The sequence below is a fragment of the Anoplopoma fimbria genome, chromosome 8, assembly GCF_027596085.1.
Source record: "Anoplopoma fimbria isolate UVic2021 breed Golden Eagle Sablefish chromosome 8, Afim_UVic_2022, whole genome shotgun sequence".
NCBI lineage: Eukaryota > Metazoa > Chordata > Actinopteri > Perciformes > Anoplopomatidae > Anoplopoma > Anoplopoma fimbria.
The window spans coordinates 19,576,613-19,592,302 of record NC_072456.1 but is presented as its reverse complement, the minus strand read 5'-3'; the positions used below and the strand labels follow the sequence as shown (position 1 = coordinate 19,592,302).

Genomic DNA, 15,690 nt, shown 5'->3' with positions numbered 1-15,690 from the left:
GTTGACATTCACTTAACGGTTCAGGACCTACAACACACGAACAATGATGCATTCACTGGTTAGCTGCCAGCCTCCCCGCCCCTCGCCGTCCTGCTGCAAGGACTTACTTTAATGCTTGTGTTTGTTTGTGTGTCCCTCTGTGATTGAGTGATTACATGTTTACTTGCGTGTGTGTGCACATGTGTGTACATCTGTGCGGTGCGTTGGCGTTCCCCGCCCATCCGTGCAGTTTCCAGGCAGTCTGGCGGTAGCTCCCTGCTGTTAGCCACTCCGTAGCAGGCTGGAAATGGTTGGTGGAATCCCCACCTGGAGCTTTCCTGATGCTACAGGCAGATGCCTCCCCTCCGTCTCCCCTCATCTCATCGCTCACCTGGGGACTGTTGCCAGCCAGCGAGCCTCAGTCCCACCCCTCTTTCCTCCAGCCTGGAGGCCCTCAGCCTTGCCAAAGAGGGAGTGAAGGAGAGAGTGGGGGCAGGCAGATGCACCACTACCAGCCTAAGCTCTGAATGCATACAACATACACTCTCACTGAAAGTGCATACACACATACTTACATTAACACGTAATTTACATATAGCAGATGCTTAATACCAAATTCATCAGGCGCTAAATCAACACACAAATACTTACACTGAAGCTGCCCTCCCGTCACGCAGCGTCAGCGTCCATGGCTGCAAGTTTGGCCCCATTTGGCCGCCTGGACTACTCCACGAGTGCCAAGTGTCTCGGTACCATTAAGCACCAGCCAGCCCATCTCGATTGCCCTGCATGAGTGCTCTTCGCCAGCACACTTCATTGTCAGCTAACCCCCTCCGGTAGCTGCGCTTGTCGAACCTCACATTTCTTGTTGAAGATGAGGGAGCAGGGTGAGGAAGGTGATGGGAAAGTGGGAGGCGAGGGTGGAAGAGGAGCGTTACAAGCGGCAGGCTCTCAGCTGTTGTGCCCATCTGGAATTTCGTGTCAGTGTAAATTGATTCCATGCGCCTATGAACAGTTACATTTTAGCAAATGTTTGCTAAAATATATAATTCATCAGCATAATGTACCTTACTGGGTAATTAAGAATAGGGTTCATGGCCCATCTCGGTTTATTTACAAGATAAAGCTATACGCATTATTTCACTTAAATCTATTCATTTATTTAATTTTGCCTCATGTTCTCTTTCTCTTTGTTATTCAAAGTCTCTTTTTTGCATTCACTACTTAATAAAGAGGGCGAGCCACAAAGAGTGATTTTGTGAAGTATATTTAAACTGCCAAACTTAACACCTGATGTCAGCTGAGAGTCAGAGAGGAGGAGGAGAGGGAGGAGAGGAGGGTTAGTTAAAAATAGCAGTAGTCTCTCCAGGATGGCAGGTTTTTAATTAACAATAGAGAGCGTCTGATAATCCACAGTTAATCCAATGGAGAAGAGGGAGGAGAGGAGAGAAGAAGAGAAAATCATCAGCTGTTTGATGTTAGGACTACAAGTCCCTCCTGGCCCTTCAACTGCTCGCAGCTGAGCTCTTCTGCGCTGTGATATCCATAGCCCAAATGTATTTATTTTGTGAAACAGCCATGCTCCATATTTTGTGATTCACTTTGTCTCTGACTAACCGCTGTCTGTTCCCATTAGCGTGAATGTGTGCACGCCGCTCCTCTTAAACTGACTGGGATTCTCTTTGCGCTTGTGTGTGGCGTTAGTGGATCGGGGCTGTTTGTTGAAAAGTAGCCGACTGAAGGCCGTGATGGCTGGAGGCGTCTGCTTAAAGTCCTACGCCTGTTGAAAGGCTTGATCTGTCGGGGAAACACTGGGAGATGTCAGGCCTGCTTCACACTCAAAGGGAGTCTGCTATCGAAGACAATTTAAGCTTAGAGGGAAATGGGGGTGGTATTATTTCTACAGCTGCAAAGACAGGAACAAATATGTTGTTTGTACGCACTGTGATACTTATTTGCTGGGGCTGGGTTGAATTTTAGTCTAATTTATGACATATTTTAGTCATTCAGTCGTTGACACTTCTCTCTTGAGCTTTTTAAAATAAATGCATAACATGAGTAAATTCCCTCAAGCTCTGAGATCACCATTTTAACAAGCAACCAATACTGAGGAGTGCAAGGATCAGAGTCTACACATTCCCTATTCATAAGGTTATTATCCTGACATGAAATATTAGGTGGAGATGTTTTCTTTTTATTTGCCCTAGATTATCTCTTGAATGATAGTTTGCTGATCTTTTAAGACATGGAATAGTAGTAGTAAAAAGGGTGTCTATAAGGCTACAGTTTACAGATCTGGAAGGAGGCTGTCTTGTCATGCCTCATCACATGTTGTAGAGTGGAAGTCTGCTGTGCTGTGGCAACTGAGCAGGCTTCACATGGTTGACAAAAAGTCACGCCAAGACTCTTGGCGCTCCAGGCAGGAGTCACTGTGATCTTGTCAGTAGTGATGAAGAGATGTTGCAAAGGATTTTCCGAGAAAGAGATGTATGATACCGTTGAGGGCGACTATGGATGGGAGCAAGACCTCGGTATCATTTTCAGTTTTATGAGGAACAAAGGCATCAAACTCTGGTCAGCGAATCACACTGCTCTATTTATCAGTTTATGGGATCAATCGCTAGATAGTTCCCATGAACTGATAAATAAAATAAGTCTTCTTCAATAAAGCGTGATGTACATAAGTACATTATGTTCCCATTTAGAGTAAAATACACGATAAGCAGACCATGCTTTAGGGCGTGGCTACCTTTTGATTGACAGGTCGCTAACAGTGTTTTTAGGGGCTGGGATTTTTCTGTGTTTTCATCTAGATCTTCAAACCCTTCACAGTGTATTTCAACTCATGAAAGTTAATTGTAACGTTTTGGTCGACTAAAATTGTCTTATTCAGCTTTTGGTTGTACTAAGCTCCACCCTCTCGTGTCACTTCTGGTTGCAAAAAACAAAGATGGTGACAGCCAAAAACTAAGATGGTGACGGCTAAAATGCTTTGTCTTCAAAACAGCAGTCCCCAAACCAATGGGTCTAAACAGTCTAATTAGATTACCAACAAATGCAAAAACATAATACAAGTTGCCAAGTATGGGAGAGAGAGAGTAGAATTATTAGTCAATGTGAAATATGGTACTGCATTGCAAATTTAAAACAACAAAGTCTTTATCTCTTCTAATGATGAGGGGTGTCTCTCTTGTCTCCCCTCAGATCTTTTAGTATGGATGATGAGTATAAATTAAGATGTTGTCTTTCTGTCAGTGAAAAAAATGAAGCAAAATGACTGAATGGAGAAAACATTTTAAATGTTTTCTCTCCCTCTTTCTGTCATTTCAGGACAGAGTCTGGGCTACGGCTTTGTCAACTACATCGATCCAAAGGACGCAGAGAAAGCCATCAACACGTTAAATGGACTCAGACTTCAGACCAAAACGATCAAGGTAACCAACACCATGTACAACTGCTAAACACATCATAGTTGCCTCCAGTACAAATACACAGTATGTTTCAACAGCTAAATATTTGAAAGGGATTACTGCAAAACATATAAAAGAATTGCTTGATCATTTATATAATCATATGGTTTTATAAAGTTGCGGAGGTCATGCTAAACTTAAATCATAAGGCTACTTTCCTCTTTCTCAAAGCCCCTCTAGATAGTGATTCTGTTTGTAAATGAGCTGGGGGAAAGATAGGATTATCATGCATGAGCCTCACAAAGTAAAAAAGACCATCTAAATCAAAGAGACACATTAAAGAACTTGTGACTATGGCTTATATGCTAATTACTTTCTAAATGTCAAAATGTAAAGGTGAAATTATTTTTAGAGAGTGAAAAAGGAAGAAACGCATCAATCACTGCATATTTTCCAAAATAATTGAAGGTTCTGTTATTGAATTTTAATGGCATGACTAATGTGCAGGCTTGCTGGGAATTGTAAGGTAAGAAAGACAAATTCATTCTCCAAACATGGTTAACATGTTATAAAGACTAAAAAGGAATCTTACTACAAGCAGTTTTTTCTTGCCTTTGTATAAAATCAACACATATCTGGTCTTCCCGTTGATCTTGTTTTCTCCTCTCTCATATCCTCCATCGTCCCTTCTGTGCCCGCCGATATGTTGTTGCTTTTAATCTGGGCAGTAATCTGCTGCTCCGTGGTAATCCCTGGATTCTCGCTTTCTGTCATCTGATCTAATCTAATCTGATCTAATAGGATGGGATTATCTTGTAGTTGTGAATAGGCAATCCCTGTGAGAATCCCTCTATTCCCCAGACAATGTCCGCTGCCTGGCCCGGCCTTGGTCCAGAGCAGCGTCCTAGCTCTTTGCTCATTTATGCCACAGTAAAAAAAAGACCCAAAAGTTCGGGTGAGCTTGCTTGTGTATGTTAGAGGGCAGACATTGGCATTACAGGAGCAGTGTTCTTGATAATTAAAGCGGTACATTACAAGCTAGCCAACATGGAGACATAAGTGAAAGTAGGCCTTTTCAATATACAGTTGAAAATGTTAAAGGTAATTTAGGTAGATTGAGTGTAGCAGGCAGAGATCACAGATTTTCACTCACACTCTCACGACACAAGAGGTTGCCTCAAGTTGTTCCTCAGATAAAGGAGGTCTCCGTAATGACAGAAGACAACTCTGCATCTCTGTCTGGCGCTATCTCTCTTTCACACTTCATTTCCTCCCTCCCACTACCCTCTTTCCTTCCTTTCTCTCTCCACAACAGACTGAAATACCCTTAAGGTAACAAGGTAAATTAAAAGGCAGCACGGTTATTCTAAAATTAAGCTTGGCGCTCTTTCATGTCACACCCTTCCCACTCTCTGCCGCAACACTTGCGAGGGAACGCTTGGCCCAGAGATTCACATGCTCTCGGGCGATGTGCGTCTCCGTAGTGTCTTTGAGTTGGTTTCGCTGCTGCGGTTTTTTTTTTTCCTCCGCCATGACACCTCAGATTTTGTCAACGATGGCTGCGATGCTGCTTTCCCTCTGAGGTGTGAGGGGAAGCAACATGCCAAAGGTGAGAGGAGCTCATAGTGACATGCATGCACATCATCTCACACACACTTTTCTCGAACTTTTCTGCAAACACAAGACACACACACACACACACACAAACACACTCCACTTTCACACGCGCGCCACACCACACTTGTACACAATAGCGCTCACAGCTTGAGGAGGTGTTGATGGATTAGACATCTGGAGTTGGCTGACAAGGGGAGAAAATGAAGGAGAGCTGCACAGAGGAGAAAAAGAGGAGCAAAAAGCGGCAGAATCTGGAAGAGAGAGAAAGGTTTTAGTGAGGCAGCGTGCAGGAAGGAAGCAGAGGAAAAAAGATCCAGGCAGCGAAAAGGAGAGAGATGCAGAGAGGAAGAGGAAGACAGAGGAGCTGAGCAGAGAGGCCAAAGAGAAAAGATGTGTGAAAGGAAAGTGAGACATGGGGAAAGCCAGCTGTTCCCAATCCCATTCTCCCACCGTAAGAGTGCAGCCGGATTTCCATGCTGTTGCTGAAGGATATGACTGCATATCCACCATATTTGCCTGACTTTAACCTTATTTGATGGCTTATGTCTCCACATGTCAGAGGTAATGAAAGCACTGCAAGGGAAAGCTGCTCCAGTCAGCAGCAGTAGTAATGGGATTTAGGCAACTTTTGCTTGAGCAAAGTCGGGTCTGCACATGAGGATGTTGGGGACAACGTTTGACAAGTGAAGGTTCACTGGGAGAGAGCTGCTGCTGCTGGGAGCCACACAAAGCACAATATAAGCAGTTATCCAGTTCTCACCATTTGCACCATTAGAAATGACATTCATCCACAGTATACTCTAGGTAGAAGAGTATGTGTACGTGTGTGTACATGATTATGGACATGTGCATGGGGACAAGTGTTTCTGTAGGTGTGGAAATACGGAGGAGCATCAGTAGCATGTGACAGTGAGTAAAATGTGTGTGGGTGAGTAGTAACATGAGGATGTCTTTTTACTCCCTCTGTGAGATTGCTGTCCAGGCGAGTGTTTGCAAAGGCTAGACTGTAATGGATTTGATGTGCCTGCGGTAATTTTTGTGAGTCTGTGTATGGTTGCATGTGCTTTCACAGCATACTGTAGGTAAGAAAAATCAGAAGGGACACAGCGACAAACGCTTTACTCCCAGCTCTAATCTTTGAGAAATGCAGTGCGGATGCTCTGCAGTAGAGCTCATGTTAAAAGGTATTACTCGTACTGTTTACCTGCTTAATGTAAATACACTTTAAATCACTCTGCAGGATTTGCAAGACTGAAGAGCACTTGGTTAAAATCCTAAAGGCTTTTGGTTACTTACTATTAGGCATATGCTAATGTGTAAATAACCAACTGAAAAAAGACATCCGCAAACAAAATATATCAACTCTTTTTTCCCCCGTTCTTTAACTAAGTATGGTTGAATCAATTTTGGTCCTAATACTATTAATCCTGTTCCCCAGGCTACCAGAGCTGTCCTTTCAAAGTAAAACACCTGTTGTTTCTGCTCAAGGGACCAACGTGTCCTCTGCTTCCCCGAGCAAACGTCTCAAGTGTTATCTCTCTAGTGTTCTAAGCAGCTAAATCTTTTCCTGACAACGATAATCCCCACGGCGAGGTGTGCTCAGAAAACACAGTCACTTTTTCCTCCCTGTGGATCCAATGACCCGTACCCCTGCTCATCCAAAACACACACATCCAAAATCCTTGTACCTCTCAAGCTTTAATCTTGAGAGGTACAAGGATTTTTGGATGCGTGTGTTTTGGATGAGCAGGGGTAGGATGTTTATGAGTTTATCAGTACTCTATACAGGAGCCCTAATTTATTTACACCAGCCCGCTGACTCTGCGTCTTTGCCCACAGGTGTCATATGCACGACCCAGCTCAGCCTCCATCCGTGATGCCAACCTGTATGTGAGCGGCCTGCCCAAGACTATGACTCAGAAGGAGCTGGAGCAGCTCTTCTCCCAGTACGGACGCATCATCACCTCCCGCATCCTCGTCGACCAGGTCACAGGTATCCATGGGGCTGCGCATCCTATCTCTTCACACAGACACACGTGATTAGCAAGACACTGGGCACACACACACACACACACACACACACACACACACACACACACACACACACACACACACACACACACACACACACACACACACACACACACACACACACACACCTTATGTATATATCAATACATTGAGTGTCCCTGATATTGTCCAGCCATTACATTTTACACATAAACAATTATGGTTTGTTAAATGTCTGTATTTGCCTGTGTTGTGTGACTATTTGATGTACAGATACATTCATACTATTAGGCCCTGTTTGCACCTCTTAAGTCATCACTATTGGCACATTTGTGACTTCTTTTCAGAAGGATAAAAAAAAAAAAACATTGCCACAGTTTAAAAAGTGTTTACAGAATCCTTAAATATACTTATGCTCACCTAACTCCATAATAATGCTGTGTGCTGCACAGTAGAGAAGATTTTATTTCTGCCTGTTACTCAAGTAGCAACATATTTTCTTCAGCCAACAAAGATGGCAGCTGGAAGTGACATATTTCTCTCCACTTAAAAACAACTAAACTCAATTGTAGCACCATGTGTCATTCATATCCACATTCAATGTGTTGATTCTACAGAGTACTGGACCTTCCTACACCTTTGCATAAAAGAAGTATAAGTTAATGACCTAATGAGCATTAAATGCATGAAATTTGACAGAAAATTACATCCAAACAGCATTTGCTGTGTGTGTTTACACATTGTGATACAGTGAAGGAAGGCAGAACAATTTGAACAAAGGATATACAACATGTTGATCGGTAACGTTTCACAGAAAACTGATATATACCAGCATCCAAAAACTATTTGTTCTAGTATCGTAAAAAATGTTTATTTCAAACATATCGCCCAGCCCCATTATCCACCCAAGCATTGACTAGCGATTGAGTGACCTCAATAGCATATTTTATGATCACGTCCCCAGCTCAGGGCGCTGTCGTAAAAACAGTGATTACATGAGAAACACAAGCTGTGCAATATACATGCTCAATTACACATTCCACTACATCCAAAACACAGGAATGAATCACATCAGTGCATTGTGTTGCAGAAGAACCCCTCCAGCGTGTCTCTTAGATCCATTTCAGGACTGGTGTGTGCCTACAGGCTGCAACCTGCTCCAGTGTTATGTGCAATGTGTACTGATGAAGCAGAAAGGGAGCCGCATGCTGTAAGCCACACTCATTTGCCTAAGCAGAATAAATCACTGCTGGTGGTGAAGTGCACGCCTGTCTGTACACACCGAGACAGGAGGAGGAGAGAGGGCGAGAGGAGAGGGGGGGAAAGCAGAGGAAAAGGGAAAACAAAGGAGAGGAGGAAAAAGGAGACAGGGGGAGTGCAGACACCGGGGGTGGAGAGGGGAGGGAGGGCGAGAAAATGAAAAGAAAAAGCGAGTAACAGAGGGCGTAGAAGAGCAGAGACGTGGGAAGGAGAGGAAATGAGAAGAGGGAGGAAGCGAGGGGAGAGCTAGGGAGGGGATGAGCGGAAGGGAAAGGTGAGGAAAAAAAGCAAAAAAAGGCTATTTCTACCGTCGTCAACACACATGTAGATGAAGCATACACATCTCCTACAGATCCGTCTTTTATGAGAACCCTGTCATGCCACCGTGCTACATAGACCCAGGGTACTCCATGCAAAGCCATATAGTCACGCAACACACAGCAAGGCCACCGAAGACATATGTGTGAAACCACAGCCACATGCACATCCCAGATTTTTTTAGCTCACCAACTCAGGCCACATGTCATGAATAAAACAGATCTCAACACGGGTGGTACTGGTCACACATTCGCCATACAGAAGGTTGGGTTCACAAGAGACTGAATAATTCATTGTGTTCATTCTTGACTGGCACGAGGTCAGTTTAAAAGTGAGAGCATTCTCATGAGCATGTCCAGATAGATTGCTGCATTGGTTTTACTTCTACCATTGGGAATAAGATGAGCACCCAGATCAAAGGGAAATGCTGAGTTGAAGGAATTAATGTTGAGTTGAGTTAATTGTTCCTTCTCTCATCCTGAGATTTAACCTGGGCTTGGATAAACAAAGTGGTTGTCCAAACCCTGATGTCAAAAACAACTGCAAAACAAAATATTTACAATGATATATTCCACACTATCATGTTATATTTTTAAGACATCTTTAAATCATTTAAGTATTTAGTGGAAACCCTGTTTCTTTCTCGTGTACAGCACACTGCCAATTGCATGATGCCACTTTCAAAAATTCCTACTTGACTAAATTATCTGAATTACTCACCAACTTCCAACCCAACTTCTTTCATCTAATGGTGCTAGAAAAAAAGTGCTTTCTGCACCTTCAATAGAGTACAACAGTTGGTGATGTCACCTGACCTGAAAAGTTTGAACTACAGCTTTCATTACCAGACATCCAGCTTTTCTCTTGCAGCATGCAGACAGTGGATCATCACTGGTCAGTTCTTTTATCCTTAGAGAAGGAGTTGTTTTCATACTGAGCCTGCAAACACTCCTTAACTACATTAATTGCTGTCCTCACTATCACCCTACCTACTGTACCGGCTTTTAAATTGAAATACACACACATGCGCACACATAGAGATGCAAAGATAATAATAAGAGATGTTCTGCAAGGTGTCCCCAGAGGGTTAAGGATCAGCAGGAGAAATGTTAATGATCAATTAGATGTTAGAGTTGTTGGTGATTAAAAACATGGAGGACTTGAGAAGGGCCCTGAGAGTAGTCTGCCGACAATCATTGACTCATCTTTTTCTTCTCTCAGTTACTGTACGGGCATACGCACACAAGACACAAACACACTCACACCCACACACTCGCTGCCATTAAGAGAGAAATGGGCTGCAAATTAAAACCCTCCTGTGACTGCCAAAAAATGTAAGTACAGAACAAGAAAGGAGAGGCAGAGAAAGATGGAGAAAGAGGAAGACAAAGACATATTTTGTCAGTTGGGTTTGTGGTCCAAAAACTTGTGCACTGTCCAGTATTTTTTACGTACTGTATGTTGTTGCTATGACATCATTATCATGTGGTGCCTTGAAGACGTGTCACAGGTCATCAGTGACCCACCAGTGCCCTCTTTTTTTATTGAATTAGGGACCTAATCAGGGCCTGGAATCCAATTTACTCAGCAATTCACTGTTTCTACTGAAGTAGGGACTGATTTGAGACACACCCTAACATTGTCCACAGAATAAGAGTGGGCTGTAGAGACGAGTGATTCACAGGCCGAAAATACATAGAAGAAGCGGATGTTCTCCAGTGACCATCAGCAGATGGGCCGATGATCCCCGGTTTCAGCTCTGCTAAATTGGGAACATGAAGTCTGTTCTCTAAATGACCTCCTCATCAACAGGATGCACCCTGCAGTCACTCTTCTGTTCATAAAGACGAGAAGGAACTTTAGAATCATCACTGTTAGCAACATACACAGTCAGAAGCAGCAGAAACAAAATGCACTAAAACCGCCAAATTGTCCCAGAGACTCAAGAGAGCGAACACAACATTGACTTGACAAGGATATCTCGCCATGTCTTCATCCATCCCATCGCCCTCCTCTCTCCCTTCTACAGTCTATTGATTCCTTCTGAATGGATAAGCATATTTTGTCTCTTTATCAGTGCAAATAGCACAGCTCAGATTCTCCCTCCTTCCTTTCCCTCTAACCTTCGGGGACGGAAGCCAGGCCGTGATCATGTGCTCCGACTGCTGGTTTAAGCTAGCATCAATCTGAAACAGATATGATATCAGGGACAGGATCGAAATTTGGCTCTTCCTAGTTCTTCATCCCGGACCTGTACGCGGGCAGAGGTCAATGCTTACCTGATCAATGTACAAGTACAAGTACAATCGACCCACATACTCGGCTTCTACAAACGTAGAAACAAAATTCCTGCTCATTGTGTGCAAGGACTGGCTGTGAAAAGACTGATGCCGAGCTCCCTTCATGTGGGATAGAAAGTAGCAATGGGAAGGATTCCCATGGCAACAAGACGTTGTGTTCATGGCATCATACAACTCAAGATTGTGATTGCCAGTGTTACTAATAACAAGTGTGTTTTGCACACTGAATGAATAATTATTTGGCATTGAGCAGTTGTATGATAGGCAAATTGTTCCTGATCAAAATAGCGTTAAATTAAGGTTCAGTTACCTTGAAATTTTGCTGGCATGAGGCGTCCATGTTTGAAAGCTTTTCAGACATTTTGGTATTATTTCTTGCCAAGTTGTATTCTAAAAAAAAATGTCAAGACTCGCTTTACCGAGACAAGAAACGTGATAATGTTTGAGAAGTTTAATGCTCAAACATGCAGCATTACAAAGATGCTGCCAGAAGCACATGATGTGCCTTTTACAGCTAAATTGATGTTTATGGAGGTATTGAAAGTCCGGTCGTGTCGTGTTTGATGTGCATAACGTTGCACATTTTTATTTGGACTTCACAGGAACTGCTGTGTGCAGTAACTGACTCTGTTGAAAGCTATAAAAAATGTTATGGCGTTCACGTGAGACAATTATGGCACCGCTGACAAAATTGTTTGGAGATTACTTGCTTTGTGACTCGACCAAAGCTATTTTAGTTTAGCTCAACTGAAACAGCACTTTTGCCAGATAACTTAGAGGGGAAGCCAGGAGGCACACACAGCTGTTATCCCTTGTAATTTGGTTATTTTATAGGAGGAAAGAGAGAGACACAAACAGATCAGAGAGAGTCAAAAGTCTCCCCATGTACATATAACTGACCGGGTAGGTTCATAGACATTTGTGACTGCTTTATTCTGCTGCAGCCTGATGTTGGTTGCATATGATTTACTCAATATGAACAGTTTACATTATCGGTCATAAAAAAAGAGGACCCTTTTCTGGGTTTTCTCACATTAGACGCTGCAGATTGGGCACCCCTTTTTGGCCTGATACTTTTACTTGGATATAGTGATTTCATCAACTGAAGGGAAAATATTGCATACAGTATAAAAGCAATGTTGGCCGTAGGTAGTAGTAAAAGCTATTCAATAATCTGCTGCCATCCTCTCTTGCCACACTGAATTTAATGTGACTATTGGTCAGAATATGTTAAATCAAAATTATTTAGTTTATTCAGTCTTACTCTGTACCATTTAGTTTACTGCCCTGAAATCTGCAAAATGATCAGCCCAAAAAAATCCTTCGTGTGCGGAACATTGGAATCAGCACCACCTAAGCCAATTTTCTCGAAAAACACCAGCATCTCTCTGTGCTGCCTCATCTGCATGAAACTCCCGTCTCCTTTTGCCTCTCCTCCACCTTTTGTGCTCTGCCTGCTGTGCTGGGTACAGAAATACCAAAACAACATGCATTTCAAGGTCAGGGAAACGCCACATCGTAGTGCTGCTCGTGTTAGTCTTTCCACAACCATGAAAGTGGAGCCACAGACATCCACTCACAAGACTGCATGGCTTTACAGTTTGGTTTTTGCTTTCTTCTTGTACTCGAACCGTTCATGTTTGCACTTTTTTTTTTTTTTCATCTCAAATGAATCACCCTTCCTCGGTACGGTTGGTATGTTCTCTCCTCTCTTGACTTGAATAATGGATGTTCCCCTTCAGACTGACGGCAAACTGAATCCCTGTTCACTGCCTGTCCAGCAGCAGAGAACAGAACGGTCAAGGTAATACGAGCAGAGTTGCACTTTCTAGGAGGGACGGCTGCAGCCTTGACTTGTACCATTGTCTTTCCTGCACCTTCTGTGTGCAACTGCCTCTGTGGAAGCCGACAAACATGCACACAGAGCCACATTCAGATATGCACATTGATACATGCGCACACGCACGTTAGACAGATGGTTGAAGCTCTGCTCTGACAGAGGCTAAAGCACAGGGCACCTCCACTCTTCAAAGTCTCTTCGCCTCGCGCTGCTTTTTCAAATGCCATCTGTACCCAGTAACACTAATGGAACTTAAAACAAGGACATTGCTTTTTTTTTCTCCCTGTGGTTAGAAGATAGCAGGAATACGATTTCTTTCTGCCTCTGCCATATTATTAAGTCTTTCGGAAAAGCGAGTCCTGTCAGTTGATACAGTTGGCACAATTTAGCTTCTCAAGTAAAATATAAAAAGACGAGAGGCAGAGCATCTGAAACATTTTGCTTATGTATACCTGCATCATTGCATGTGTCTATCTGTGTGAGTGCACGGTCCTGCCCTACTTACAGTGATACGATGAAACTAGATGCATGAAACTGTGTGTGTTTGAGAAAAAGAGGCAGAAAGTGTTTTTCATTACGCATCAGCCAGGTTTCTCACAACTTTCCTCTCCTCTGGTCTCTCAGAGGAGCATTCTCCAGTCAGTCAGTCAGTGTTTGGGGAAATGATAGTAGGTTTTTAGAGAAAGATCGGCTGTGTTTGGGCAGGAGCAAGCCTTCTTTTCACCATCATCATCATCATCATCATCCTTTTACCGTCACCTCCTAGCATTCTCTCCTCTCACCTTCTCTCCTTTTGTCCTTTCCTCCCTCACTCCTCCATTCCCACTTTTACCATTTCTCCTTTTCATTCCTGCCTTGCACTCGTTGTCCCCCACCCCCCACCCCAGCACTCATTTCTCATCTCCCGACCTCTCTCCCTCTGTTTCCCCCCTCCCCAGATTGAGGTAGCGTGTTATTAGTAAGGCAGCCAATGTGCCTGTCGGTGTGTGTTAGGGAGAGATAAGCACAGGTAGAGAGAGTTACATAAGCCGCTGTTGATTACTGTGGAGGAAAGGGAGAGCAGAAAAAGAGAGCGAGAAGAAGAAGAGAGGGAGAGAGAGAGGGAGAAAGACAGATTGCTGTACCTTAGTAAGTACATTGTGCTCTAATGTTGCCTGTATGGCTGGCAGGCGGTTGATAAGTAGCCGAGGCTTCTGGGGCTGGTTGAAAGGACAGTCATTAGGTCCGACTGCCTAGACTGGCAGCTTGCTTCGTAGATTGCAAGTTTGTTTTTGTTATCATGTTAAACGGGAAGAAAAATAAACTCTCTTCAAGGTTTACAATGTTAATATGGCATGACAGAGTGGTAATAAACAAACAGCGGAATATACTCGGAATAATCTGCTCTGTGAATCCACACTACACTCATTTTAAAACTAGTTCATCAGTAAGGAGTTTTTCTTTACTTTTAATACCAGGATGAGGATAAGGCTGGTGGTTTTGTTGATTATCTTATTTTCAACAAATGCCATGAAAAGAACAAAAGCAACATTTCATTGATCCTATTGTTGCCCATGTAGCCAAACCCTGATAGAGCCTGCACCTCTGCACCATAGACCTCCATTATTCTAGCACTATCAAAAACACAACAGTGAGCCACACCCGTCACACTGGGAGACCTGTTCATTCATTACTGTGAACATGGGCATTGTAGTTTCATTTGAGTCAATCCCACATACACCGTCCTGCTGCTATAAATATCCCTTAGCTCACAAAACATGTATTTTGAAAAGAGTGTCCATAAAAAGCTCTAGAAAAACCACTCCACTCAAAATATGACATTATAAATGTATGAGCCATCTTCAAAGATATACTCTACGTCATCAGTAGGAGCAGATGGGCTTAAAGGGGAGCTACACCCATTTTACAAATTCAAATATGTTATTCCTATGGTCCAAGACAGTCCAAAAGTATTAAAGTAAAAAGTAAAGATAGTAAAAAACAACTCTCTACTAAATCCCAACACTAGAGTGCTTAAACTCAGATTTATGATGTCACAAATATAAAGCGTGTAACTACTCAATAGACAAAGAATTGAGAAAGATGACCCTGAGAGCACTCAAGGGAATGTTCTGAGTGTATGGGTCATTTTTCTGTTTCAGAAGAGAGAACATTACAATAGAGTTAATCTCATTTGGCTATATACACAAATATACTGTGGGTCCATAAAAATCCCTCTTCCTTTCAATGTCTATGGATCACCTCCAGACTTTAGACTATCATTATGACATCACAAGTTTGAGACTTAGTGATGAATATGATTATGAAATAGTGGAGTTAACGATACTACAATAATACATTGAGACACATTTTTACAGGGTGGTAACGAAAACAAAGTAAGGTATGCATCGTAAAAATCATAGGAAAAGAAAATAGTTGATGGTCAGATTCAAATCAACAAACAAATCAATGGTGCTGCTGGTTACTTTTACATCGTCACAAACTTTGTACACCTACATCTGCGTTAGATCATATTTCACTCCACCTTTAGATATTTTTCCTTCACATTGATCTGTTCCTCCTCTCTAGCGATACTGAACGGAGTACGAGGAGGAGTGTTACGAAGCATAACCTGCAAATGTGGCAGACGGCCGACTTTAATAATTTATGTCTGAGCCAAAGAACATCAGTTATGTTTCACTACCTGAAACTAGCATTCTTCATAGTGGTTTATTGTTATTCCACATTGAATTCTTCAACAAGTGAATTGTTAAGTGTTATATCTCCAGACTGCTGTAGTCTGCACTGGATACAATAGCGTGTAGACACAAACAGGAGATAATGCACAAGCGCGCACACACACTGTAAAATTATGGGTGACGGGGTCAACTACCACCTCACCTCCTTACAATGCTATTATTCAAACTCAAGGACAAGTGTAGCTAGTGCACACCCAAACAACAAAAGTACACACATA

At 42.7% G+C, this 15,690-nt stretch overlaps 1 protein-coding gene across 1 annotated transcript in view; it reads left to right on the top strand.

The window, feature by feature from the left end:
• The window catches only part of elavl4 (ELAV like neuron-specific RNA binding protein 4), a 71,361-nt gene that overhangs the window by 44,582 nt on the left and 11,089 nt on the right, over window positions 1-15,690 (top strand). Inside the window, 2 exon segments of the mRNA XM_054602535.1 lie at window positions 3,310-3,413; window positions 6,846-6,999. Coding sequence (XP_054458510.1) covers window positions 3,310-3,413; window positions 6,846-6,999 — 258 coding nt within the window.